General features: G+C 51.3%; 2 protein-coding genes across 3 annotated transcripts in view; both read left to right on the top strand.

Annotated features, from left to right (window-relative positions):
* LOC142312844 (uncharacterized) overlaps positions 1-27,419 on the top strand; it is a 320,861-nt gene that overhangs the window by 18,625 nt on the left and 274,817 nt on the right.
* The window catches only part of LOC142311927 (uncharacterized), a 114,765-nt gene that overhangs the window by 1,119 nt on the left and 86,227 nt on the right, over positions 1-27,419 (top strand). For both annotated transcript variants that reach the window (XM_075350792.1, XM_075350791.1), the window contains exons 2-3: positions 989-1,086; positions 2,592-2,705. In XM_075350792.1, the coding sequence (XP_075206907.1) occupies positions 989-1,086; positions 2,592-2,705 (212 nt within the window). The remainder of the gene's footprint in view (positions 1-988; positions 1,087-2,591; positions 2,706-27,419) is intronic.

Raw genomic sequence — 27,419 nt, 5'->3', positions numbered from 1 at the left:
CCCTTAAGATCACTTCAAATGGGATCTGGTAGCAAAAAAATGGTTTTATAAATTTTGTTTGAAAGTACATGAAATATAATATGTCACGAAAAAAAAATCCCAGAATCACTTGGATCCATTGAAGTGTTGCCGAGTTATTGCTTCATCAAGTGACACTAATCAGAAATGAAAAAAATTGGCCTCGTCAAACACTTTGTGATTTCCTTTCATATGTGTCATTAGGACAATCACGTTTGAGACTCTCACAGTAGTCTGACAACTTGTACATGTCCCATTTGTCTTGACATCACCGTCATCAGCAGTGATGTGCATACCTGTGTCCATTGTCACCGCTTCAAAAGCACTGACTCTAAACCCGGCGCCAGAGGCAGTGACAACGGAAACAGCTAAGCGCGTCACCACCGATGATGCTGGCCATTGAATAGCATGTTACCATACCTCTGTGGGTGTGCTAAGAGGGCGGACTAGTCGGAGGCAATTGGGCCCTTAGGACTAGTGCGGTCATTTGCATATCATAAAGGATCCTTAGAAATACTCTTTCTAAAGATCCCTTTATTTATGCTACTACAGTAGATGCAGGGATAGTTAGGCAGGGATTAGTAGTATGCACCCAGAACTGCTTGTGGTTCTGGGTGCATATTGGACCTGACAGGTTCCCTATAAATTTCTGTTGAGATTGTGCTCAAATTAACTCTCAAACTTCTGAAGCTAATGAGAATGTCTTACACCAATTATTCATAATTGTCAGCTCTGTGATTACCCAAGTAGTCCCTCACTACAGAGATAAAACTCATGTAGGCCGAAACCTCATTATTTTCATGGATGTCATCTCAAAAATTAGAACCAGTTCAGCAAAAGTAATAGGATTTTTAGTTCAGCACTTTCAAAATAGCCTAAATCCATTAAAAAACATTGGCACTTTTTTTTTGCAAACCTGTGTTATCTGTATGTATAAAATGAATTCAGTCCCTGTATGTGTTTTCTCCAGTTCTGTCCAGTAAGAAGACAAAACCAGAGAGATGTCCCCGTCCTCTTCTTCCACAGAACTATAAACAAAAAAATCCCAATGCTGCTCAGGTTCATCAGGTAGATGGCAAAAAAATGTAATGAAATCTCCCCTATGATGTAAAAATGTCTGTGAAGATCTTGTGTTCAGTCTTGTGCTATCCACCAGTATTATATACTAAATGGCCACTTAATTAGAGGCATTATACATGCTTATCTGAATCTTATTCGACATATGATTGCAGAGTGCAGCATAAATTGGAGTGATCAGTTTTATGAATGACTTTGAGCACTGTCACAGCAACAATATTTTAAAAATTGCCAACCTCATGGGGATTTTACGTGCAATGATGTCGAAGAGTGTACTGAGAATGATGTGTTCAATGAAAACTATCCAGACTGATGGTGGTTCTGGTTTTACATTCATGTACTGATGGTGGTTCTGGTTTTATATTTATGTGCTATCGATGGTTCTGATGCACTTATGTAGTGACAGTGGTTCTGGTTTTGCATTCATGTACTGATGGTGGTTTTGGTTTTGCATTCATGTACTGACTGTGGTACTGGGCCTGCATTCATGTACTGATGGAGGTTCAAGTGCAGCAAACCATACTGTGCTTCATGGCTATGTTAAAACTTACTAAAAAGATGTAAAATTATTTTTATTGTGAGGATTTGATGAGGTTCTGCTGCAAAACATTATGCATGTAAATGTATATTGTGCATAGTATTCGATAACAGACACCCCAGATGTAAATTATAGACAAGGTAGATTTCAGACTGGTGTAAGTTGAATAATTTTTGTGGAGAATACCTTCTTGACAAATTCTAGATGATTGTTCAGATACTTTTGGATAAGCTAAGTATTGTAACTGATCAAGTTTGTGCCTTCATGTCAGCTGTTTACTTTAAAGTACAAGAATAATGACCCATGTTGTGTAGTCATGAATTGCTTCACGCCTTGACCTATTAGAGAATAACAGGTACATGACTTGTAAATAAAATGTTATGTTTCCAACAAAGACACATACTTTACAGTTTTATGTGGCAGCAAATAACGTCTACAGTATCCAGCAGTTACATTTATTAGTTGTCTATGGCCCTCCATCTTTCCTGATTGTACTTTCCTTTATTGCTTGTCCACGAGGTCCACTTTCTCTGTACAATCCATGTCCTGGTTTGGCTATCTAGACCTCTCTAAACTTCAACTTATTCTTTCAATTTGTGTGTGTGCACTACAGTTAGACTGTGTGCACACATAACCTTTTTGATGCATTTTAATTGCGTTTTTTTCCACATGGATTTGTCACAAAACCTTCAGGGTTTCCTGATGCTAACAACATGAATGAGAATCCTGACGTCTCATGTACAGGTTGCTTGTTTGTGACTTGCAGATTGAAATCTACAGCATATCAATTCTTTCAGCGTTTTTGCAGTAGTTTTTTACCCATTGTAATGAAGGCAGTAAAAAAACGCTGTAAAAATGCAGGTGTAAAAATGATTGTAAATTTGCTGCGTTTTTTAAGCATTTTTGCTCAGAAAACCACATGAGTATTAACAAAAGTAAAATTATGTCATTTTGCTAGGAGGAGGAAGAAATTCCACGATTTTGTGCAAAGCAGAAAAAAGTGCGTCTCTTGAAGCCTTCCATAGGCATGTATCGGCGGATGGCAATCGATGTCAGAAAATTAATTGGGCTGGTAAGTTGTTTTTATTGTATCTATACGTGTGTGTGTGTGTGTGTGTGTGTGTGTGTGTGTGTGTATCACGATGGCTTTATACAATCAAGAAAACAGTGGAGAAGACCCTGGAGACCAATGTAAACAATGTAGATTTTCCTACAGATCGTTCATCCATCAAGATGCTATGGCTCCTGATCAAGCTCAAGGCCAAATATATATATATATATATATATATATATATATATATATATATATATATATATATATATCTCCAGCAGATATATATATTTGCAACCCCCACCCCCGACATATCATAAAATTGCCTTGCATGTGGAGCTTTCTATTATTGTTAGCCTGATAAATGAAGAAAAAAAATGACGTTGGGGTCCCCCACCCCCATTTTCTCTAACCCACAAAAGTAGGGGAAACAGCTAAGATCTGATATAATCAGTTTTCAAAGGTCCATAGTTACTGGGCTTTTCCCAGCCTTACAATATCAGCTCATAGCCGCCCCAGAAGTGAAACATACCATGCAGATTGCTGCTTTGACAATTGGGGTAACAGTGTTGCTTGGGGTTCATGTCAGTTGTGAAGTGTCCAAAAACGCAGCTGGCTTACTTTAAGCCCTGATGCTAGTAATGGGGAAGTGTCTGTCAAAGTACTCAAAAAACAAATACTCCTCGACACTTTCCATGTTTCGCCAGTTTGATGTCCAAAACGTTCCCAAGCAGGTCTGATGTAGTCCACATATGGCAACGTGAAAAGAACAGATACATAAACACACTGAGAATGAAAGAAAATACACTTTCCCTTGTTTATCCGAGATAGGCCACTGAATCCAATGTACAAACCCTTTGGAGCCTTGTTCTGATGCTCCTTAGGCTTAATATATGTTTGTGTAGGTTCTTTTCATGTTTCCATTTGTGGACTACATCGAATTCAGTGGACTACAACGGATCTGCTTGGGATAATAAATTGGTGAACCAATGAAAGTGTCATGGTGTGTTTATTAAACAAGGTACTTTTCTTTATCGTTCCTTTGGGAGACCCAGACCTTGGGTGTTTAGCTTCTGCCTCCGGAGGACACACAAAGTACTACACCTAAAAGTGTAGCTCCTCCCTCTGAGCTTATACACCCCCTGGTGAGCCAGTCCCAGCCAGTTTATCGCTTTGTGTTCAGGAGGCATACATCCACACATGCATTCTCATATGATTTTTTGTTTTTTGGAAAGTGCGGGTCCACGTCTGGACTCCCGGCATGTCCCTTCTCACCCCACTGTGTCGGTGGTGTTGTAAGGTTGATTTCCAAGGCTGGAGCCTTACATGCCGTGCTCCTTCACCATCCCTCCTGGGCTCTGGATTGAAGTGGGAGCCAGCGCGGTCTCCATACCTGGCCAGGAGACCGGTCTCCGTCCACAGCCCCTTCAGGACCCTGCTGGACCGGAGCACTCATCCCCAGGGACCTGGCCCTGCGTCTCAGCAGCTAAGTACCTGAGACGTTCATATGTTGGGGGTCCCTGTCCTTTATTGTATGGGGAGAGTGTGTTTGCTGTACTTGTTTTTGACATTTCTGGCGGGTTCTCTGGCTTTCGCCAGATGGGCCTAGTTTCTGTTTCCCGCCCTCGCATGTTACTCATGCAGAGGGACAGGCACGGCTCCTCCCAGCGGCCGTCCTGCACAGGGGAGGGACACTCCCCACTGCTTGTGCGTGACTCCTCCCCTGCAGGTCTCTAGGGCCCTCCAGATCACTGGGACGCCCCCTGTCCCGCCCCCTCTCTTCGCTCCGGCGGCCATTTTCTTGCACAGGGTTCACTCTGCGCTGGGCCGTTCTGCACTTTGCATCCCTGCTGAGGTGCTGTGCATTGGGGGTCCGGGCTTCGGGATCTGGAGGGCACACAACACCGCTTCCAGCGGTCTGGTAAGCCACAGCCGGTCTCTGGTTGTGGACCTCTGTATATACTCCCTGGGGTTCATTCTCTTTGTAGAAGCTGTCCCACTCCAGCAGCATGTCTCACACGAGGAGCAAGGCTCCAAAGCTTTATACTGTATGCGCTGCATGTAAGCTCCTGCGGCCTGAACCGAGCACTTATCCACATTGTGATGTCTGCTCCTACTTGGAGGTGCCACAGCCTGGAGTCTCACCCCCAGTGGTCTCTCAGGCTGTTTCTGCACCTGTGGCTGAACCCCCGGCCTGGGTAGAGTCCTTCTCTAGGTCTATCTCACAGTCATTTGCTGAGTCCATGGGACTTCTGTCCAGGACTTTGATGAATATGCATCAGCCCCCTTCACAGGGCGCCTCTAATGCTCTTGCTAAGGGTCCTTTAGGATCTCTATCATCTGACCTCCGTCCACTGGAGCTCACAGAGGATTCATCATCAGGGCACAGACCCCGTCCTCCTAAGAGGCGCCGCAGGGTTTCCCCTCCCTCCTCATCCCGCGGTTCTGATTCAAGAGCTGACTCGCAAGATGAGGAGGATGCCTTTACAGGGGGCTCGGAGGCTAACTCCATGTGCCCCGTTGACCTTTCCGAGGGTGACTCAGAACTTAGTGACTTGATTGCTTCCATTAATTCTGTACTGGATCTCAATCCGCCAGTATCAGAGGAGCAACCCTCTCTGGCAGAAAAGCACCAGTTTACCTCGCGTAAGAGAGTAAAAAGTGTGTTCTTTAACCACTCCAGTTTTCAGTCCGCCGTGACCAAACCCAGGGCCTGTCCTGACAAACGCTTCCCAAAGCGTGGTTCTGATGATCGTTTTCCCTTTCCACCTGAGGTGGTCAAGGAGTGGGCTCACTCCCCAAAGGTAGACCCTCCGGTGTCTAGACTCTCAGCCCGGACCGTTGTGTCGGTGGCTGATGGCACTTCCCTTAGGGATGCCACTGACCGTCAGATTGACCTTCTGGCCAAATCCGTGTATGAAGCGGCGGGGGCCGCGTTTTCCCCAACTTTTGCAGCAGTGTGGGCTCTCAAGGCCATCTCTGCTTCTTTGGAGGAGATGCATTCCCTCACCAGGGAATCTATGCCTGAGATGCTTGCCGTAACTTCTCAAGCTTCAGCTTTTTCATCTTATGCCATGTCTGCCATGCTAGAGGCTTCTCACCGCACTGCGGTGGCTTCGGCTAATTCCCTCGTTATCCGCAGGATCTTGTGGCTTCGAGAGTGGAAGGCAGATGCTTCTTCAAAGAAGTACCTTGCTGGGCTCCCTTTTGCTGGTTCCCAACTGTTCGGTGAACAGCTGGATGAAATTATTAAAGAAGCTACTGGCGGGAAGAGTACTTCCATGCCACAAACCAAGACCAGGAAACCTGCCAAGGGTAGGAATCAGTCGAGGTTTCGCTCCTTTCGCTCCTCCAACTGGTCGTCCTCTAAGCCCTCCGCCTCGTCCGCTAACTCAGCTAAGGACCAGAAATCCAACTGGCGCCCCAAAGCGCGTCCACAGAAGACCGCAGGAGGTCCTGCCACTAAGGCAGCCTCCTCGTGACTCTCTGCCCGCCCCAGCAACATCCGTAGTCGGTGGCAGGCTCTCCCACTTTGGTGACGCTTAGTTTCAACACGTCTCCGATCAGTGGGTGAGAGATATCATCTCTCACGGCTACAGGATAGAATTCTCTTCCAGCCCGCCAAACAGATTTTTGCTCTCAACTCCCCTCTGCTCCAAGGCCGCCACCTTCTCACAGGCCATGGCAGCCTTGCGGGCCAACGGAGTAATTGTACCAGTTCCCGCCCGGGAACGGTTCAGATTTTTTTACTCAAACCTCTTCCTAGTTCCCAAAAAGGACGGTACCTCCCGGCCCATCCTGGATCTCAAGCTTCTCAACAAGCATGTTCGGGTGCGGCACTTTCGCATGGAGTCTCTGCGATCAGTCATTGCCTCAATGACCCAAGGGGATTTCCTGGCGTCCATCGACATCAGAGATGCCTATCTACATGTGCCAATTGCAGCTTCACACCAGCGTTTGCTACGCTTTGCAATAGGAGAAGATCATTTCCAATTCGTGGCTCTCCCCTTCGGGTTAGCCACGGCCCCTCGGGTATTCACCAAGGTCATGGCAGCAGTGATTGCGGTTCTGCACCTCCAGGGGTTGGCAGTGCTCCCTTACCTGGACGACCTTCTAGTCAAGGCTCCGTCCAGCGCAGACTGTCAGCGGAGTGTTTCGCTCACTCTCGCCACTCTAGCCCAATTCGGGTGGCTTGTCAATCTTCCCAAATCCACTCTGACTCCAACCCAGAGTCTCACGTACCTAGGCATGCAGTTCGAGACTTTGCCGGCACTTGTGAAGTTGCCCTTAAACAAACAGCTGTCACTCCAGTTGGCGGTGCACTCTCTCCTGAGGCCCCGTCGCTATACCCTCAGTCGTCTGATGCAGGTGCTGGGTCTAATGGTGGCGTCCATGGAGGCTGTTCCCTTTGCCCAGTTCCATCTGCGCTCTCTGCAACTGGACATTCTCCGCTGTTGGGACAAGCGGCCTTCCTCCTTACACAAGTTAGTGGCTCTGTCGCCACGGACCAGGAGCTCTCTTCAGTGGTGGCTTCGGTCCCTCTCCCTGTCCCAAGGGCGCTCCTTCCTGGCCCCGTCCTGGGTGATTCTCACCACGGATGCCAGTCTATCCGGCTGGGGAGCGGTATGTCTCCACCACAGAGCACAGGGCACTTGGACTCCGTCCGAGTCAGCCCTTTCAATCAATGTGCTGGAAACCAGAGCCGTGCTTCTAGCTCTCCTAGCATTTCGCCACCTGCTGGCGGGCAGGCACATTCAAGTCCAGTCAGACAACGCGACAGCGGTTGCCTACATCAACCATCAAGGCGGGACACGCAGCCGCCTGGCGATGATGGAGGTACAACGCATTCTTCAATGGGCGGAAGACTCCAGGTCCACCATATCCGCAGTCCACATCCCAGGCGTGGACAACTGGGAGGCAGATTATCTCAGCCATCAAAGCGTGGACGGTGGCGAGTGGTCCCTGCACCCGGCAGTATTTCGGTCGATCTGCCGCAAATGGGGCACTCCGGACGTGGACCTAATGGCATCCCGTCACAACAACAAAGTTCCTGTTTTACGTGGCTCACTCCCACGATCCTCAGGCCTTCGCCGCGGATGCTCTGGTTCAGGACTGGTCCCAGTTTCGTCTGTCCTACGTGTTTCACCCTCTAGCTCTCTTGCCCAGAGTCCTGCGCAAGATCAGAATGGAGGGTCGTCGAGTCATCCTCATTGCATCGGACTGGCCCAGACGAGCTTGGTATCCGGACCTGCTCCAACTGTCCATAGAGATGCCGTGGCATCTCCCGGACCGTCCAGACCTACTCTCGCAAGGTCCGTTTTTCCGCCCGAATTCTGCGGCCCTCAAATTGACGGTGTGGCTCTTGAGTCCTGGATTTTGACAGCTTCTGGTATCCCCCCTGAAGTCATCTCCACTATGACTCGGGCCCGCAAGTCTTCCTCCGCTAAGATCTATCACAGGACTTGGAAAATTTTCCTGTCCTGGTGTCGCTCTACCGGCCATCCTCCTTGGCCATTCTCCTTGCCGACTCTTCTGTCTTTTCTACAGTCCGGTATGCAGCTAGGACTGTCCCTCAACTCTCTCAAGGGACAAGTTTCGGCTCTGTCAGTTCTGTTCCAGCGGCGTCTCGCTCGGCTGGCTCAGGTCCGCACCTTCATGCAGGGCGCGTCTCACATCATTCCGCCTTACCGGCGGCCCTTGGACCCCTGGGACCTTAACTTGGTCCTCACGGTCTTGCAGAAACCCCCCTTTGAGCCTCTTAGGGAGGTTTCTTTGTATCGTCTTTCACAGATAGTGGCCTTTCTGGTTGTCATAACTTCTCTCAGGAGAGTCTCTGATTTGGCTGCGCTCTCCTCGGAGTCACCTTTTTTAGTCTTTCATCAAGACAAGGTGGTTCTCCGTCCGACTCCGGACTTTTGTTCCTAAGGTGGTCTCTCCCTTCCACCTTAACCAGGACATTATCTTACCTTCCTTCTGTCCGGCCCCTGTTCATCGCTTTGAAAAAGCTCTACATACTCTGGATCTGGTGCGTGCTCTCCGGATCTATGTGTCTCGCACCGCTGCGCTTAGGCGGTGCACCTCTCTTTTTGTGCTAACTACAGGTCGGCGCAAGGGCCTCCCTGCTTCCAAGCCGACCTTAGCCCGTTGGATTAGGTCGACCATTTCGGATGCCTACCAGAGTACACAGGCGCCTCCCCCGCCGGGGATCAAAGCACACTCGACCAGAGCTGTCGGTGCCTCTTGGGCTTTTAGGCACCAGGCTACGGCTCAACAAGTCTGTCAGGCTGCCACTTGGGCTAGTCTGCATACCTTCTCGAAGCACTACCAAGTGCATGCTCATGCTTCGGCAGATGCGAGCTTGGGCAGACGCATCCTTCAGGCGGCGGTCGCCCATTTGTGAAGTTAGGTTCTGCCTACTTCTTAGTTTTTCTGTTTATTTCCCACCCAGGGACTGCTTTGGAACGTCCCAAGGTCTGGGTCTCCCAAAGGAACGATAAAGAAAAAGAGAATTTTGTTTACTTACCGTAAATTCTTTTTCTTATAGTTCCGTCTTGGGAGACCCAGCACCCTCCCTGTTGCCTGTTGGCAATTTCCTTGTTCCGCGTGTTTTCACCGGCTGTTGTCGTGGACAGAGTTTCCGGTTGTTCCGGCGCTTGCTCTGTTCTACTTGTGGGTGGCTATTCTCCTTCAGCTTTTGTACTAAACTGGCTGGGAGTGGCTCACCAGGGGGTGTATAAGCTCAGAGGGAGGAGCTACACTTTTAGGTGTAGTACTTTGTGTGTCCTCCGGAGGCAGAAGCTAAACACCCAAGGTCTGGGTCTCCCAAGACGGAACTATAAGAAAAAGAATTTACGGTAAGTAAACAAAATTCTCTATTTTTCTTTTTTTTTTTCTTTTATATGCGTCAGTGATGGGGGTGTCTGCTAGACATTTCTCCATTAAGAACACCAGGGCTTGATGTCAGTAGTATTTTCTTTGTCGCTCCATTGGGAGACCCAGACAATTGGGTGTATAGCTTCTGCCTCCGGAGGCCACACAAAGTATTACACTTAAAAAAGTGTAACCCCTCCCCTCTGCCTATACACCCTCCCGTGGATCACGGGCTCCTAAGTTTTATGCTTTGTGTGGAAGGAGGCACACATCCACTCATGCATTCTCATATTAGTTATGTCGGTTGGAAGAAAAGAGGGCTCCCACGGGGCCCCCGGCATGTTCCCTTCTCACCCCACTACGTCAGCGGTGTTGTTAAGGTTGAGGTACCCATTGTGGGTACAAAGGCCGGAGCCTCATGCCGTCTCCTTCACCATCCCTTAGCGGCTCTGGGAGAAGTGGGATCCTGAGCGGTCATCCATTTACTGGGACCGTGCTCCCTCCGCAGCCCCTGTGGGAATCTGCCGGATCGGAGTCTATTCAACCTCAGGGACCGGGCCCTGCAACTCTAAAGTACTCTGTGTCCCCATAGGGACTGTGCAGGGAGCGCACCTTCTTCCCGGACGCTGCGGCAGCTGCTGAATTGAGAAGGCCGGCGGACTTCCGCGCCGACCGTGCCTGCTTGTCGGGCGCGGTCTCAAATTTAGTCCCCGGCTTCATCGCGGCCTAGTCGCAAAAATCCCGCCCCCAGGCCTGCCTGTCAGGGGTAAGGGCGGGACTGCCGACCTGACGTCGGATGTGAGGGCCGGACCATCCTGCATGCTTCCTCCCCCCTCACTGATCACTGTGGGGACTCCAGATTCCCGCACTTTCCTGGCGCCGCCCACGGCTCCACTCCTCCCCTGAGAGCTCCGGCAGCCATTTTTTGGCATTCTGCCGGTGGAGGATTCTCAGGAAGAGCTCTGCAGCTCCGGGGGACCTAAGGCAGGGAATCTGGAGGACACACACTCCGCTTTTTAGCGGTCGGTAAGCCACACCGGTCACCTGGTGCTGGTCCCCCCTAGGGTGCCGGAATAGATACGTATTTATATATATATATATTTCTGTTCGGTCGGGCTGTATACCCTTTTTTTGCCCATATACCCTCAGTGATCATTCTCCTAGGAGACAACAGCATGTCGTCCACAAGGAGCAAAGCTGTTAAGGCACAGGGTTTTTTTGCGGCCTGTACCTCTTGTGGGGCTATGTTACCTGCGGGTTCCACCTACCCTCACTGTGAGCAATGCTCGACCCCTGCTTCGCTTGCTCAGCCGGAGCCTCGGTCACTAGTGGGCCCCTCGGCTCATGTAGACCCCCCTGCTCCCCCTGTCCAGGCGGCAGGGACAGAGTTCGCCTCTTTTGCTGAGAAACTCTCTGAGTCACTTTCACAATCCATGGCTCAGTCTATGGACAAATGGTCTGCCAAGCTGCTAGAAGCTTTGCAGTCCAGACCGGTCCTTACACAGGCCCCGGCCCCTGTTGGATCGTCGCCTCCAGGCCCCTCTCGGTCCGCGCCGCAGCGCGCTCCCAGGTTGGGCCCTAGGTCTCACGTGGAGGACTCCTGCCCGGACCACAGTCCTAGACAGGCTAAGCGGGCTCGCTGGGAATCTTCCCCGACTTCTTCATGCTGCTCGGGTTCCCAGCTTGAGGACTCTATGGAGGACAAGGCGGACGTCGCAGCTCAGGGCTCTGACCCTGACGTCGCCCTTAACCTTGATACACCTGAAGGGGACGCCTTAGTGAATGACCTTATCTCGTCCATCAACCAGGTGTTGGATCTCTCTCCCCCGCCTCCTACTGTAGAGGAGTCGGCGTCTCAGCAGGAGAAACACCAGTTTAGGTTCCCCAAACGTACACGTAGTGCGTTTTTCGATCACTCTAACTTCAGAGATGCTGTCCAGAAGCCCAGAGCGGTTCCGGACAAGCGCTTTACTAAGCGCCTCACTGACACGCGTTACCCCTTCCCCTCCGAGGTCGTTAAGGGTTGGGCTCAGTGTCCCAAGGTGGATCCTCCAGTCTCTAGATTGGCAGCTAGATCTGTGGTATCGGTTGCAGATGGCTCATCGCTAAAGGATGCCACTGACAGGCAGATAGAGCTTCTGGTGAAGTCCATCTATGAGGCCACGGGCGCGTCTTTTGCCCCGGCTTTTGCAGCCGTGTGGGCACTCCAAGCTATCTCGGCTTGTCTGGCTGAGATTAATGCTGTCACACGTAATTCTGCTCCGCAAGTTGCGTCTTTGACTTCTCAAGCGTCAGCTTTTTCTTCCTACGCCATGAACGCAGTCCTGGACTCTGCTAGCCGTACAGCTGTGGCATCCGCTAACTCTGTGGCAGTCCGCAGGGCCATGTGGCTGCGCGAATGGAAGGCAGACTCGGCCTCCAAGAGGTTCTTAACCGGTTTGCCGTTTTCTGGCGACCGCTTGTTTGGCGAACGATTGGATGAGATTATTAAGGAATCCAAGGGAAAGGACTCCTCCTTACCCCAATCCAAACCTAAGAGACCTCAGCAACGAAAAATACATTCGAGGTTTCGGTCCTTTCGTCCCTCCGCCAAGCCCCAATCCTCTTCGTCCAGCAGGCCGGAGAAAGGCCAGAGGAACTCCTATGCGTGGCGGTCCAAGTCACGCCCCCAAAAGGCCGCAGCAGGCACTGCCTCCAAGGCGGCCTCCTCATGACTCTCGGCATCCCCTAGCCGCATCCTCGGTCAGTGGCAGGCTCTCCTGCTTTGGCGACGCCTGGTGGCCACATGTTCAAGACCGTTGGGTGAGAGACATCCTGTCTCACGGTTACAGGATAGAGTTCAGCTCTCGTCCTGCGGCTCGTTTCTTCAGAACCTCTCCGCCCCCCGCTCAGGCCGACGCACTGTTTCAGGCAGTGGACGCTCTGAAGACAGAAGGAGTGGTGATCCCCGTTCCCCTTCAGGAACGTGGTCGCGGTTTTTACTCCAACTTGTTCGTGGTGCCAAAAAAGGACGGATCATTCCGTCCCGTTCTGGACCTCAAACTACTCAACAGACATGTGAGAACCAGACGGTTTCGGATGGAATCTCTCCGCTCGGTCATCGCCTCGATGTCACAAGGAGACTTCCTAGCATCGATCGACATCAAGGATGCTTATCTCCACGTGCCAATCGCACCCGAGCATCAACGCTTCTTGCGTTTCGCCATCGGGGACTTACACCTTCAGTTCATGGCATTGCCTTTCGGCCTGGCGACAGCCCCACGGGTTTTCACCAAAGTCATGGCATCCGTTGTGGCGGTCCTACCCTCTCAGGGCCACTCGGTGATTCCCTACTTAGACGATCTCCTAGTCAGGGCTCCTTCTCGGGTGGCGTGTCAACACAGCCTTACCGTCACTCTGGCGACTCTCCAGCAGTTCGGGTGGATCATCAACTTCCCGAAATCCAAGTTGACACCGACCCAATCACTGACTTACCTCGGGATGGAGTTTCACACACTGTCAGCGGTAGTCAAGCTACCGCGGGACAAACAGCATTCTCTGCAGGCAGGGGTGCAATCTCTTCTTCGGGGTCAGTCACACCCCTTAAGGCGCCTCATGCACTTCCTGGGGAAGATGGTGGCAGCGATGGAGGCAGTGCCGTTCGCGCAATTCCATCTGCGGCCACTCCAATGGGACATTCTCCGCAAATGGGACAGGAGGTCGGCTTCCCTCGACAGGAAGTCCGGCAGATTCTGCAGTGGGTGGAAGCCACAGCCTCCACCATCTCCGCAGTTCACATCCCGGGCGTAGAAAACTGGGAAGCAGATTTTCTCAGTCGTCAGGGCATGGATGCGGGGGAATGGTCTCTACACCCAGAAGTGTTTCGAGAGATCGGTCGCCGCTGGGGAACGCCGGACGTCGATCTCATGGCGTCACGGCACAACAACAAAGTCCCGGCATTCATGGCTCGGTCTCTAGATCACAGAGCTCTGGCGGCGGATGCGTTAGTTCAGGATTGGTCGCAGTTTCGACTGCCTTACGTATTTCCTCCTCTGGCGATGCTGCCCAGAGTGTTACGCAAGATCAGATCCGACTGCCGTCGCGCCATTCTCGTCGCTCCAGATTGGCCGAGGCGGTCGTGTTACCCGGATCTGTGGCATCTCACGGTGGGACAACCGTGGGCGCTTCCAGACCGCCCAGACTTGCTGTCACAAGGCCCGTTTTTCCATCTGAATTCTGTGGCCCTCAACCTGACTGTGTGGCCATTGAGTCCTGGCTCCTAGCGTCTTCAGGGTTATCTCAGGATGTCATTGCCACCATGAGACAGGCCAGGAAGCCAACGTCCGCCAAGATCTATTACAGGTCTTGGCAAATCTTCTTATCCTGGTGCTCTGATAACGGTTTGTCTCCATGGCCGTTTGCCTTACCCACTTTTCTTTCATTCCTTCAATCCGGAATGGACAAGGGTTTGTCACTCGGCTCTCTCAAGGGCCAAGTATCGGCGCTCTCCGTATTTTTTCAATAGCGCCTAGCCAAGCTTCCGCAGGTCCGCACATTCCTGCAGGGAGTTTGCCACATAGTCCCACCTTACAAACGTCCGCTGGAACCCTGGGATCTTAACAGGGTGCTAACGGCTCTTCAGAAACCACCTTTCGAGCCGCTGCGGGATGTCTCTTTATCACGTCTTTCGCAGAAGGTGGCCTTTCTAGTGGCAGTTACATCACTCCGGAGAGTGTCTGAGCTTGCAGCGCTGTCATGCAAAGCCCCCTTCCTGGTGTTTCACCAGGATAAGGTGGTTCTGCGTCCGGTCCCGGATTTTCTCCCTAAGGTGGTATCTCCTTTTCATCTCAATCAAGATATCTCCTTGCCTTCATTTTGCCCTAATCCAATTCACCAATGTGAAAAGGATTTGCACTCTTTGGATCTAGTGAGAGCACTCCGGTTCAACGTGTCTCGCACGGCGCCCCTGCGTCGTTCAGATGCGCTCTTTGTCCTTGTCGCTGGCCAGCGTAAGGGTTCGCAGGCTTCCAAGTCAACCTTGGCTCGGTGGATCAAGGAACCGATTCTCGAAGCCTACCGTTCTTCTGGGCTTCCGCTTCCTTCAGGGCTGAAAGCCCATTCTACCAGAGCCGTGGGTGCGTCCTGGGCATTGCGGCACCGGGCTACGGCTCAGCAGGTGTGTCAGGCAGCTACGTGGTCTAGTCTGCACACTTTCACGAAACACTATCAAGTGCATACCTATGCTTCGGCAGACGCCAGTTTAGGTAGGCGAGTCCTTCAGGCGGTGGTTGCCCACCTGTAAGAGCTCTTTTTATTGAGGTATTCTTTTACCCACCCAGGGACTGCTTTTGGACGTCCCAATTGTCTGGGTCTCCCGATGGAGCGACAAAGAAGAAGGGAATTTTGTTTACTTACCGTAAATTCCTTTTCTTCTAGCTCCTATTGGGAGACCCAGCACCCGCCCCTGTTCCCTTCGGGCTGGTTGTTCTTTTGTGTACACATGTTGTTCATGTTGAATTGTTCTTTTGGTTCATGGTTTTCAGTTCTCCGAACATCCTTCGGATTGCATTTACCCTAGACCAATTTATTAGTTTTCTCCTTCCTGCTTTTGCACCAAAACTGAGGAGCCCGTGATCCACGGGAGGGTGTATAGGCAGAGGGGAGGGGTTACACTTTTTTAAGTGTAATACTTTGTGTGGCCTCCGGAGGCAGAAGCTATACACCCAATTGTCTGGGTCTCCCAATAGGAGCTAGAAGAAAAGGAATTTACGGTAAGTAAACAAAATTCCCTTCTTCTTTGTCGCTCCATTGGGAGACCCAGACAATTGGGTGTATAGCTATTGCCTCTGGAGGCCACACAAAGTATTACACTTAAAAGTGTAAGGCCCCTCCCCTTCTGGCTATACACCCCCAGTGGGATCACTGGCTCACCAGTTTTGTGCTTTGTGCGAAGGAGGCAACACATCCACGCATAGCTCCACTTTTTAGTCAGCAGCAGCTGCTGACTATGTCGGATGGAAGAAAAGAGGACACATATAGTGTCCCCAGCATGCTCCCTTCTCACCCCACTGTATGTCGGAGGTGTTTGTAAGGTTGAGGTACCCATTGCGGGTTCGGCGGCAGGAGCCCACATGCTGATTCCTTCCCCATCCCGTTTTACAGGGCTCTGGGTGAAGTGGGATTTACCGGTCTCCAGGCACTGAGACCGTGCTCCATCTACAGCCCCTGGAGAAGATGCTGGATGGAGCGGAGTACATCAGGGACATGGCCCTGCTTCCTCAAGGTACTCTGTGTCCCCGTGCATTTGGCGCTCACACCGCAGCATGCTGGGTGTTGTAGTGCGCCGGGGGACATCAGCGCTGCGGCGCCTGTGCCATGGCCTCATTCAGCTTTGCTGAAGCAGGCTCACTTATGGGAATTGGTCGCGCCGGCCGCTGGGACTGCGGCGCGGCTGGCACTTGTAGTGCGCCGGGGACTTCAGCGCGGCCTGCGCTTTTACGGCGGCCGCGCTGATAACTAGAGTCCCCGGCTTTTGCGGCCTGCTTCTGTTCGTTCCCGCCCCCAGACCTGCCAGTCAGGAGAGGGGCGGGACGCTGGCCACTTCCATGAATCGGTCGCGCCGGCCGCTGGAACTGCGGCGCGGCTGGCACTTGTGGTGCGCCGGGGACTTCAGCGCGGCCCGCGCTTTTACGGCGGCCGCGCTGTTAACTCGAGTCCCCGGCTTCTGGGCCTAGTCTCCCTTCGTTACCGCCCACAGCCCTGACAGTCAGGGTAGGGGCGTGACGCTGCATAGAGCAGAGTTGAGAGCTGGAGTATGTTTTGCATACTCCACCCCTCTCACTGTGTGCACTGTGAATCCGGATTCCCGCACTTTCTCAGGCACGCCCACGGCTTCCTTCTCTACAAGGACACCGGCAGCCATTAGTGTCAGTTTCTGTACGATACAGAGACAAGTGTGGAAGACCCTGGCATTCTGATAGCACACAATCGCTGTAACAGGCGTTAAGCAGCACCTGTGGTGCTAACCCCACTAGTGCAGAAGTGCACTTATAGATATGCTTGTACTATATACATTGCACTGTTTGGTCGCACGTTGTATATACCCTCCTGGATTATGCGGAGGAGTTATCAGCATATTCTCTGTGTAAAACAAAGGTGCAGAACCACATGTTTTTCTATACAGCTGGTACAGCATGTACGGCTATACGGCCGGCAGGTACATAGACTCCCATTGTATGCACTAATGGCCAGGGGATGAGGACAGTTTTTCTGAGACTATGGCTATGATACTAGAAGCCTAGCAGTCCGGACATGTCTCTCACAATATGGGCACGGTTGAATCATTGATCCATGGCCCCCCTCAGTGTGAATAACTAACAGCTCCGGGAATGTCACACGCATCCCAGAGTCACGGCTCTGCACGGACGTCAGTCCCAGACAGCCTAAGTGGGCTCGCTATGAGCGGCCTCGGTTTCATCAGGGTCCTAACAGAAGGACTCGCTGTGTAATGAGGCGGAAGTAGCGGCTCAGGATTCTGATCCTGAGACCGCTCTCAATCTGGATACACCTGATTGTGACGCCATAGTAAATAATCTTATAGCGTCCATCTATAGAATGTGGGTTATTTCTCACAGCTCCTCCAGTGGAGGAGTCGGCTTCACGTATTTTTCTGGACCACTCTGCCTTCAGAGAGGCAGTCCAGGAACACCACACTTATCCAGATATGCGCTTCTCCAAACGGCTTAGGATACACGTTATCCCTGTCCCCTGACTTGGTCAAGGACTGGACCCAATGTCCCGAGCGGCATCCTCCAATCTCCAGGCTTGTAGCTAGATCCATAGTTGCAGTGGGAGATGGAACTGCAAACTCAAAGATGCCACTGACAGACAGATGGATCTCTGGTCGAAAGCCATCTATGAGGCTGTCGGCGCACCGTTGGCTCCGGCATTCTCTCCCTTGGGGCACTCCAAGCTATTTCAGCTTGTCTTACACAGATTGACACGGTTACACGTACATCTGTGCCGCAGGTGGCATCCTTAACCTCTCAAATGTCTGCATTTGTTTCTTACGCGATTCAGGTTGTCCTGGACTCTGCGAACCGTGCGGCGGTAGCCTCCGCTACTCCGTGTTTTTAAGCAGAGCCTGGTCTGCTCGTTAAGTGAATGGAAGGCAGATTCTGCTTCCAAAAAAGGTTGCCTAACCAGTTGCCTTTTTCTGCTGACCGACTGTTTGGTGAGCGTTGGATGTAACCATTAAACAGTCCAGGGGTAAGGATTCATCCTTTCCTCAGCCCGGACACAACAAACCCCAACAGAGCAAGAGGCAGTCGGGGTTTTCGGCCTTTTCGAGGCTCGGGCAGGTCCCATTTTTCCTCGTCCAATGTGGACTCAAAAGGATCAGAGGAGCTAAGATTCTTAGCGGGCTCAGTCTCGCCCAAAAAAGCGACAGTCTGAAAACCCGCTTCCAAGGCGGCTTCCTCATGACTTGCGGCCTCGGTCGGTAGCAGGCTCTCCCGCCTTGGCGATATTTAGCTGCCATAGGTCAATGACCATTGAGTGTGAGACATTCTGTCTCACGGGTACAGGATAGAGCTCACTTCTCGTCCTCCAACTCGATTCTTCAGAATTTCTCCACCTCCCGGCCGGGCCGCTGCTCTTCTGCAAACAGGGTGCACTCTATAGGCAGAAAGAGTGATGACCCCCGTTCCTCTTCAGGAACAAGGTCACGGTTTTTACCCCAAATTCTTTGCGGTACCTATAACAACAGGCCGTTCCGTCCCGTTCTGGATCTAAAAATGCTCAGCAAGCTCGTGGACACCAGGCGGTTCCGGATGGAATCCCTCCGCCATGTCATCGCCTCAAGGTCCCAAGGATATTTCCTAGCATCATTAGGCATCAAGGATGCTTATCCACACGTGCCGATTGATCCAGAGCACTAGCGTTTCTACGCTTCGTTATAGGAGACGAACACCCTCTGTTCGTAGCTCTACCTTCCGGCTAGCGACAGTCCAACTGGTCTTCGCCAAGGTCAGGGCAGCAGTAGTCACAGTCCTGCACTCTCAGGGTCACTCTGTGGTCCCGTATTTAGACGATCTACTTGTCAAGGCACTCTCTTAGGAAACATGCCAACACTGCCCGAACGTTGCGCTGGAGACTCTCTAGAGTTTTGGGTGGATCATCAACTTTTTAAAGTCAGATCCGACCCCGACCCTATCGATAACATATCTAGGCATAGAGTTTCTTACTCTCTCAGCGATAGTGAAGCTGCCGCTAGACAAACAGCATTCACTACGGGCTGCAAGCTCTTCTTTAAGAACCAGTCGCACACATTGAGACGCCTCATGCACTTCCTACGTAAGATGGTAGCAATGGAGGCAGTTCCTTTCGCGCAGTTTTACTGCGTCCACTACAATGGGACATTCTCCGCCAATGGGACGAGGAGTCGACGTCCCTCAACAGAGTCGTCGTTCTTTCTCAGGCGGCCAAGGAATCTCTACGGTGGTGGCTTCTTCTCACCTCTTGGTCAAAAAGAAGGTCCTTCCTATCCCCGTCCTGGGCGATAGTTACGACAGACGCGAGTCTATCAGGGTGGGGAGCAGTTTTTCTCCACTACAGCGCTCAGGGTACGTGGACTCAGCAAGAGTCCACTCTTCAGATCAATGTTCTTGAACACAGAGCAGTGTATCTTGCCCTACAATCCTTCCAACAGCAATTGGAAAGCAAGCATATCCGACTTCAGTCGGACAGCTCCACAGCGGTGGCATACATCAACCACCAAGGAAGAACGCGCAACCGGCAAGCCTTCCAGGAAGTCCGGCAGGTTCTGATGTGGGTGGAAGACACGGCATCCACCATATCCACAATTCACATCCCAAGTGTGGAAACTAGGAAGCTGACTTCCTAAGTCGCTGAGGTGTGGCCGAAAGAGTATGGTCTCCTCACCCGGACGGGTTTCAGGAGATCTGGCGCCGCTGACAGAGGCCGGACGTCGATCTAATGGCGTCACGGCACAACAACAATGTGCCAGCTTCATGGCACGGTTTCACAATCATCGAGCTCTGGCGGCAAACGCCTTAGTTCAGCATTGGTCGCAGTTCCAGCTACCTTAGGTGCCACCTCTGGCATTGTTGCCCAGAGTACTGCGCTAGATCAAGACCGACTGCGGCCGCGCCATCCTCGTCGCTACAAATTGGCCGAGGATGTTGTGGTACTCGGTTCTGTGGTGCCTCACGGTAGGCTAACCGGGGGCACTACCAGACCAATCAGACTGGCTGTCTCAAGGGCCATTCTTCCATTTGAATTCTACGGCCCTCAACCGGATGGTGTGGCATTGAGTCCTGGAACCTAGTGTCGTCAGGATTACCTCAGGACGTGGTTGCCACCATGAGACAGGCTAGCATACCAACGTCCGCCAAGATTGACCACAGGACGTGGAAGATGTTCTTATCTCGGTGCTCGGCGCAGGGTGTTTCTCCCTGGCCGGTTGCATCGTCTATGTTTCCTTCCTTCCTGCAATCTAGGTAGGAAAATGGGTTGTCGCTCAGTTCCCTTTAGGGACAAGTCTCAGCGCTATCTGTATTTTTTCAGAAACGACGACTTCCTCAGGTACGCACGTTCCTACGGGGAGTTTGTCTTCTCAGCACTCCGTACAAGCGGCCGTTAGAGCCCTGAGATCTGAACAAGGTTCTAATTGCTCTCCAAATGCCGCCTTTCGAGCCTTTGAAGGATGTCTCCCTTCCCGTTTTTCACGGGAAGTGGCCTTCTAGTAACGGTCTCGTCTCTTAGGAGAGTTTCCGAGCTAGCAACGCTCTCATACAAACTCCCTTCCTGGTCCTTCACCAGGACAAGGTAGTTCTGCGTCCGGTTCCGGAATTTCTCCCTAAGGTGGTATCCCATTTTCATATCAATCAGGATATCACCTCACCTTCTTTGTGTCCTCGTCCAGTCCATCAATTTCAGAAAGATTTGCATCTGTTGGTTCTGGTGAGAGCACTCAGGTTCTACTTCCCGCATGGCGCTCCTGCGCCACCCGGATGCACTCTTTGTCCTTGTCGCTGGTCGGCGTAAACAGTCGCAAGCTTCCAGATCCACCCTTGCTCGGGGGCTCGAGGAACCAATTCTTGAAACCTACAGTTCTACTGGGCTTCTGGTTCTCTCAAGGCCGAAGGCCCATTCTACCAGAGCCGTGGGTGCATCCTGGGCATTACGGCACCAGGCTACGGCTCAGCAGGTGTGTCAGGCACCCACCTGGTCGAGTCTACTTACTTTTACCAAGCATTATCAGATGCATACCTACGCTTCGGCAGACGCCAGCCTAGGTAGATAAGTCATTCAGGCGGCTGTTGGCCACCTGTAGGAGAGGGCCGTTTGACGGCCCTATCATGAGGTATTCTTTTACCCACCCAGGGATTGCTTTTGGACATCCCAATTGTCTGGGTCTCCCAATGGAGCGACAAAGAAGAAGGGAATTTTGTTTACTTACCGTAAATTCCTTTTCTTCTAGCTCCAATTGGGAGACCCAGCACCCGCCCTGTTTTCTCGGGGTTTTTCTGTTTTTTCGGGTACACATGTTGTTCATGTGGTATGGTTCAGTTCTCCGATGTTTCCTCGGATTGAATTGGTCTTTAAACCAGTTATTGGCTTTCCTCCTTCTTGCTTTGGCACTAAAACTGGTGAGCCAGTGATCCCACTGGGGGTGTATAGCCAGAAGGGGAGGGGCCTTACACTTTTAAGTGTAATACTTTGTGTGGCCTCCAGAGGCAATAGCTATACACCCAATTGTCTGGGTCTCCCAATTGGAGCTAGAAGAAAAGGAATTTACGGTAAGTAAACAAAATTCCCTTCTTTTGGACACTTTGCAACTGGTTTCAACTCTCAGCATGACCGTTACCCAGAGATAGATATATATCACAAATCACATTTGCTCTGAAGCGCACCTAAAAGGTGCGCTTCAGAGCGCAGATGAAAAGCTTCGTTCTGAAGCGTATGGTGCCGGCAGAGAATGTGCGCTCTGCATGCTGCCTCTCCCTATAGACAGCATGCAAACCGCACGGAAGAAGTGACATGTCACTCCTTAGAACGCAGCGATTTGGGCAGCAGCCGAATCGCTGCGTTCTAATATGCCACGTGCGCACGGCTCCTGCACAATCTCCATAGACTGTGCAGGGGACGCAGGACGCATGCAGTTACGCTGCGCTGCAGATCGCAGCGTAACTGCATGTAATACGCACATAGCCTTATTACCCCATTTGCCACCGCACTAGGGCAATTCGGGATGAGCCGGTAAAGTCCCGGGACTATCACATCTAATGGATGCGGCAATTCCGGGCGGCTGTTGGCTGATATTGTTAGGCTGGAGGGCTCCCCATAACGTGGAGCTCCCAATCCTGAAAATACCATCCTCCAGCCGTATGGCTTTACCCTGCCTGGTATCCAAATCGGGGGGGACCGCAGGTCATTTTTTTCATTTATTTTATTTTTTTTACTGCTCGATATAGACACGCCCACCGGCGGCTGTGAATGGTTGCAGTGAGACAGCTGTCACTCAGCGTGGGGGCATGTCTGACTGCAACCAATCATAGGCACCGGTGGGCGGGGGAAGCAGGGAATACGTGATGGATTAATGAGCGGCCGGCATTTTCAAAAGAGAAGAAGCCGCCACAGTGTGAACGCCGTGCTGCGCAGCGCCGGTGATCATGGATCGGTGAGTATGAGAGAGGGGGTGGGAGGGAGAGACTGAAATGGACAGAGATAGAGATGGAGACATAGAGATAAAGAGAGACCGACCGACAGACCGACCGACAGATTGAGAAAGACGAAAGACCTGCCTTTGTTATGTTAAAGGGGTTATCCGGCTTATTTTGAGTTTATTTCATTATTACCCTATTGGGCTACATTGGGGCAGGTAAGTAGATAGAGACCACTTACCTGCCCTGCTGTCAGCTCCTCTCCCCCGGCTCAGAGTGGTCATGTGACCACTCCTGCCGCGATTTTGCTGCTTCCGGTCATTTCATGTCAACATGGGCAGGGCCATGTTGACATGCAAATCTGGAAACAGCATGTCGCCGCCCTGCTGGGCGGGTACAGTGCGATGAGCCCCGCCCCCCTTCCCTGCACCTTCCCACACATTCCCCCACACCCCGTACTCTGCCCACAACCTCCCCCTGCACTGCTGTGGGACCCGTGACCTGGGGATAGGGCCTGGCGGCGGCTGCCGTGGTGTCACCGCCAGCACCGGGCCCCCTGCTCCGGATCACAATATACCAGCATCACAGATCACAGATGCCGATATATTTGAAAGCGCTGATGAGAAGGAGCGTTGCGCTTCTCATCACTGTCCCGCTGTCTGTGCTCTCTTCAGCACAGCGGTGATTTCACTACTGTGCTGATTTGTCCAGAGCACAGACAGCGCGCGAACCTGCAGGAGCGGCGGGGACCGAGGACGGGTGAGTATGTACTCCCTACATGTGTTCCCTATGGGGGTAGGGGGGGTCGGTGCAGAGCGCCGTGTGTGCGTGCAGTGCAGAGCCCGATGTGTGTATGCGGTACAGAGCCTGATGTGTGTATGCGGTGCAGAGCCCGATGTGTGTATGCGGTGCAGAGCCTGATGTGTGTATGCGGTGCAGAGCCTGATGTATATGTGGTACAGAGCCCGATGTGTGTATGCCGTGCAGAGCCTGATGTGTGTATGCGGTGCAGAGCCCGATGTAGATGCGGTACAGAGCCCGATGTGTGTATGCGGTGCAGAGCCTGATGTGTGTGTGCGGTGCAGAGCCCGATGTGTGTATGCGGTGCAGAGCCTGATGTGTGTATGCGGTGCAGAGCCTGATGTGTGTATGCGGTGCAGAGCCTGATGTGTGTATGCGGTGCAAAGCCTGATGTGTATGCGGTGCAGAGCCTGATGTGTGTATGCGGTGCAGAGCCTGATGTGTGAATGCGGTGCAGAGCCTGATGTGGTGGGGGTGCAGAGCCTGATGTGGTGGGGGGTGCAGAGCCTGATGTGGGGCTGTTATTTGCAATGCTGTAGTGATAACAGGTCAGGTGCTGGGGAAGAATACTGACAGGAATGTGTGTGCAGGGGGCGAGGCTGGACACTGGGGTGGGGCTGGACACTGAGGCTGGGCGGTGCCAGCTGTGACTGGGAGGTTTTGCCCAGGAAGTGGTCAGTTTGCTGGAGCTGAATGTAAACAAGGAGCTGCAGAGAATAAAGGGATAATTCAAGAGAAACAAAAGTTAGAAAACAAAAAATAACAATGTAGGGGTGTTTTATATGACAATACAGCACAGATTAGCTTAAACTCAAAAATTTTTGTTATGTCGGACAACCCCTTTAAATAAAAACATGTGGATCGCAATAATAATGCAATGCAAGCGCACTGCTTAACATTTTGGCAGCGATTTTCTACAACTCATTGATTTCAATGGGTGTAGAACGCAGCCAAAATGGCAAAAACAATTGACATGCTGCTTCTTTGAACGCAGAGTTTTTGCCCAAAATTATGCAAATTAAACGCATTGTTTGGAAACGCAAAGTGGGGACAAGAAATTCACATTTTCCATAGACTTTGCTGGAAAATCAAAATGCATGCCTTTTGGCATGAAAACGCTGCAGTTCAAAACGGACCTAAAATGCAGCTGAAAAGCAGGTGGAAACAGAAAGTGCGGACATAGCCTAAAGGGGGCTTTACACGCTGCGACATCGCTAATGCAAAGTCGTTGGGGTCACGGAATTTGTGACGCACATCCGGCCGCATTAGCGATGTTGCTGCGTGTGACACCGATGAGCGATTTTGCATCGTTGCAAAAACGTGCAAAATCGCTCATTGGTGACATGGGGGTCCATTCTCGATTATCGTTACTGCAGCAGTAACGATGTAGTTCGTCGCTCCTGCGGCAGCACACATCGCTATGTGTGACGCCGCAGGAACGAGGAACCTCTCCTTACCTGCCTCCCGGCCGCCATGAGGAAGGAAGGAGGTGGGCGGGATGTTCCGGCCACTCATCTCCGCCCCTCCGCTTCTATTGGGCGGCCGCTCAGTGACGTCGCTGCGACGCCGCACGGACCGCCCCCTTAGAAAGGAGGCGGTTCGCCGGTCACAGCGACGTCGCCGGGCAGGTAAGTATGTGTGACGGGTCTGCGCGATGTTGTGCGGCACGGGCAGCGATTTTCCCATGTCGCACAACAGATGGGGGCGGGTACCCACGCTAGCGATATCGGGACCGATATCGCAGCGTGTAAAGTAGCCTTAAGAGTTCTGGCTCCTTTTAGACCACTTAGATACTCCTAATTAACTCATTACCTGCATTAAAGACAGCTGTCTTAAATTGTCACCCGTATAAAAGACTCCTGTCCACAGACTCAATTAATCAGTCAGACTCTTACCTCTAGAATATGGACAAGACCAAAGAGCTCTCTAAGGATGTCAGGGACAAGATCATAGATCTGCAGTAGGCTGGAATGGGCTACAAAACCATAAGTAAGACGCTGGGTGAGAAGGAGACAACTGTTGGTGCAATAGTAAGAAAATGGAAGAAATACAAAATGACTGTCAATCGACATCGATCTGGGGCTCCAATCTCTTCTCGTGGGGGTATCCAGGATCATGAGGAAGGTGAGAGATCAGCCTAAAACTACACGGGGGGGACTTAAAATCCTGCAGTGCCCGCAAAGTCCCACTGCTCAAGAAGGCACATGTGCAGGCCCGGCTGAAGTTTGCCAATCAATACCTGGATGATTCTGAGAGTGATTGGAGAAGGTGCTGTGGTCAGATGAGACAAAAATTGAGCTCTTTGGCATTAACTCAACTCGCCATATTTGGAGGAAGAGAAATGCTGCCTATGACCCAAAGAATACTGTCCCCACTGTCAAGCATGGAGGTGTTTCTCTGCTAAGGACACAGGACTACATCACTGCATCAATGGGAGAATGGATTGAGCTATGTACCATAAAATCCTGAGTGATAACCTCCTTCCCTCCGCCAGGACATTAGAAATGGGTCGTGGCTGGGTCTTCCAGCACGACAATGACCCAAAACATACAGCCAAGGCAACAAATGAATGGGTCAAAAAGAAGCACATTAAAGCCATGGAGTGGCCTAGCCAGTGTCCAGACCTTACTCCCATAGAAAACTTATGGAGGGAGCTGAAGCTCTAAGTTGCCAAGTGACAGCCTCAAAATCTTAATGAGTTAGAGATGATCTGCAAAGAAGAGTGGACCAAAATTCCTCCTGACATGTGCGCAAACCTCATCACCAACTACAAAAAAAGTCTGACTGCTGTGCCTACCAACAAGGGTTTTAGCACCAAGTATTAACCCCTTAACAACCTCGGGCGGTAAAATTACGTCCTAGCGGTCATAGTGTTGATCTCCCGCTGCTGCTGCCGGCAGCAGAGGAAGATCGACGTACATCTCAGCTGATTTATACAGCTGACGTGTGCCTGCTAGGTACGAGCTGAATCGTTATCCGCCCATGCCGTTTAACCCCTTAAATGGCACTGTCAATAAGTGACAGTGCCATTATAATCACGATAAACGTTTACTCACCGCCCGATACGGAAGTCACGTGATCACCGGTGGTTCTCATGGCAGCACAGGGTCATGTGATGACTCCTCTAGCTCACATGACTCACTGTTTCACGCGGCCGAGAGCTGGGTGAGACAGGAATTGAGCATATCTGTAGATATGGACGAGCAATCAGACAGCTGATCCATATAGCCCCCTAGGGGACCTAGTAAAATAAAAAAAAGTAAAAAAAAAAAGTTTTAAAAAATAAAAAAACAACAAAAACCTAAAAGTTCAAATCACCCCCTTTTCGCCCCATTGAAAATGTAAGGGTTAAAAAAATATACACACATTTGGTATCACTGCGTTCAGAAATGCCCGATCTATCAAAATATAAAATCAATTAATCTGAACGGTAAACAGCATAACGGCAAAAAAATTCCAAGCGCCAAAATTAAGTTTTTTGGTCGCCACAAATTCTGCACTAAATGCAATAACAGGCGATCAAAGTGTATTATCTGCGTAAAAATGGTACCATTTAATAACGTCAGCCTGAGATGCAAAAAATAAGCTATCACTGAGCCATAGAGCCCGAAAATTGAGAACGCTATGGGTCACGGAATATGGCATAAAGCGTATGCCACTTTTTCAGACAAAATTCTGATTTCTTCATCGTTCCTTATGGGAGACCCAGACCATGGGTGTATAGCTTCTGCCTCCGGAGGACACACAAAGTACTACACTAAAAAGTGTAGCTCCTCCCTCCGAGCATATACACCCCCTGGATGACCAAATGTAGCCAGTTCAATGCTTTGTGTTCAGGAGATCACACACACATGCATTCTTTTTTGATTTTTGATTTTAAAGAGTTGGAAGAAAAGCGGGTCCAACCTGGACTCCCGGCATGTCCCTTCTCACCCCACTGTGTCGGCGGTGCTGTTAAGGTTGATTTTACAAGGCTGGAGCCTTACATGCCGCGCTCCTTCACCATCCCTCGGGCTCTGGCTTGAAGTGGGAGCCATCACGGTTCTCACTGCTTTGCAGGAGACCGGTCTCCATCCGCAGCCCTTTCAGGACCCTGCCGGACGGAGCGCTCATCCCTCAGGGACCTGGCCCTGCGTCTCATAAGCTAAGTATTGAGACGTTATTGAGGGGTCCCTTGTACATTTATTGTGGGGAGAGTGTGTTATTTAACTTTGCTGTGATTTCCGGCCGGTTCTCTGTTTTTTTCCTGAGAACCGCGCCGAGGGTGCCTGCTCGTCGGCCGCATGGAAAAATTTAGGCCCCGGCTTCGGCTGCGGCCTACTTTCATTTTCACTGCCCCTGCATGTCAGTCATGCAGGGGGACAGTGCGGCGCTGCCCACCAGCCGTTCAGCACAGGGG

Source organism: Anomaloglossus baeobatrachus, chromosome 5 (assembly GCF_048569485.1).
Source record: "Anomaloglossus baeobatrachus isolate aAnoBae1 chromosome 5, aAnoBae1.hap1, whole genome shotgun sequence".
Taxonomy (NCBI): domain Eukaryota; kingdom Metazoa; phylum Chordata; class Amphibia; order Anura; family Aromobatidae; genus Anomaloglossus; species Anomaloglossus baeobatrachus.
The sequence above is the reverse complement of the archived record's forward strand: the minus strand, read 5'-3'. Positions and strand labels throughout refer to the sequence as shown.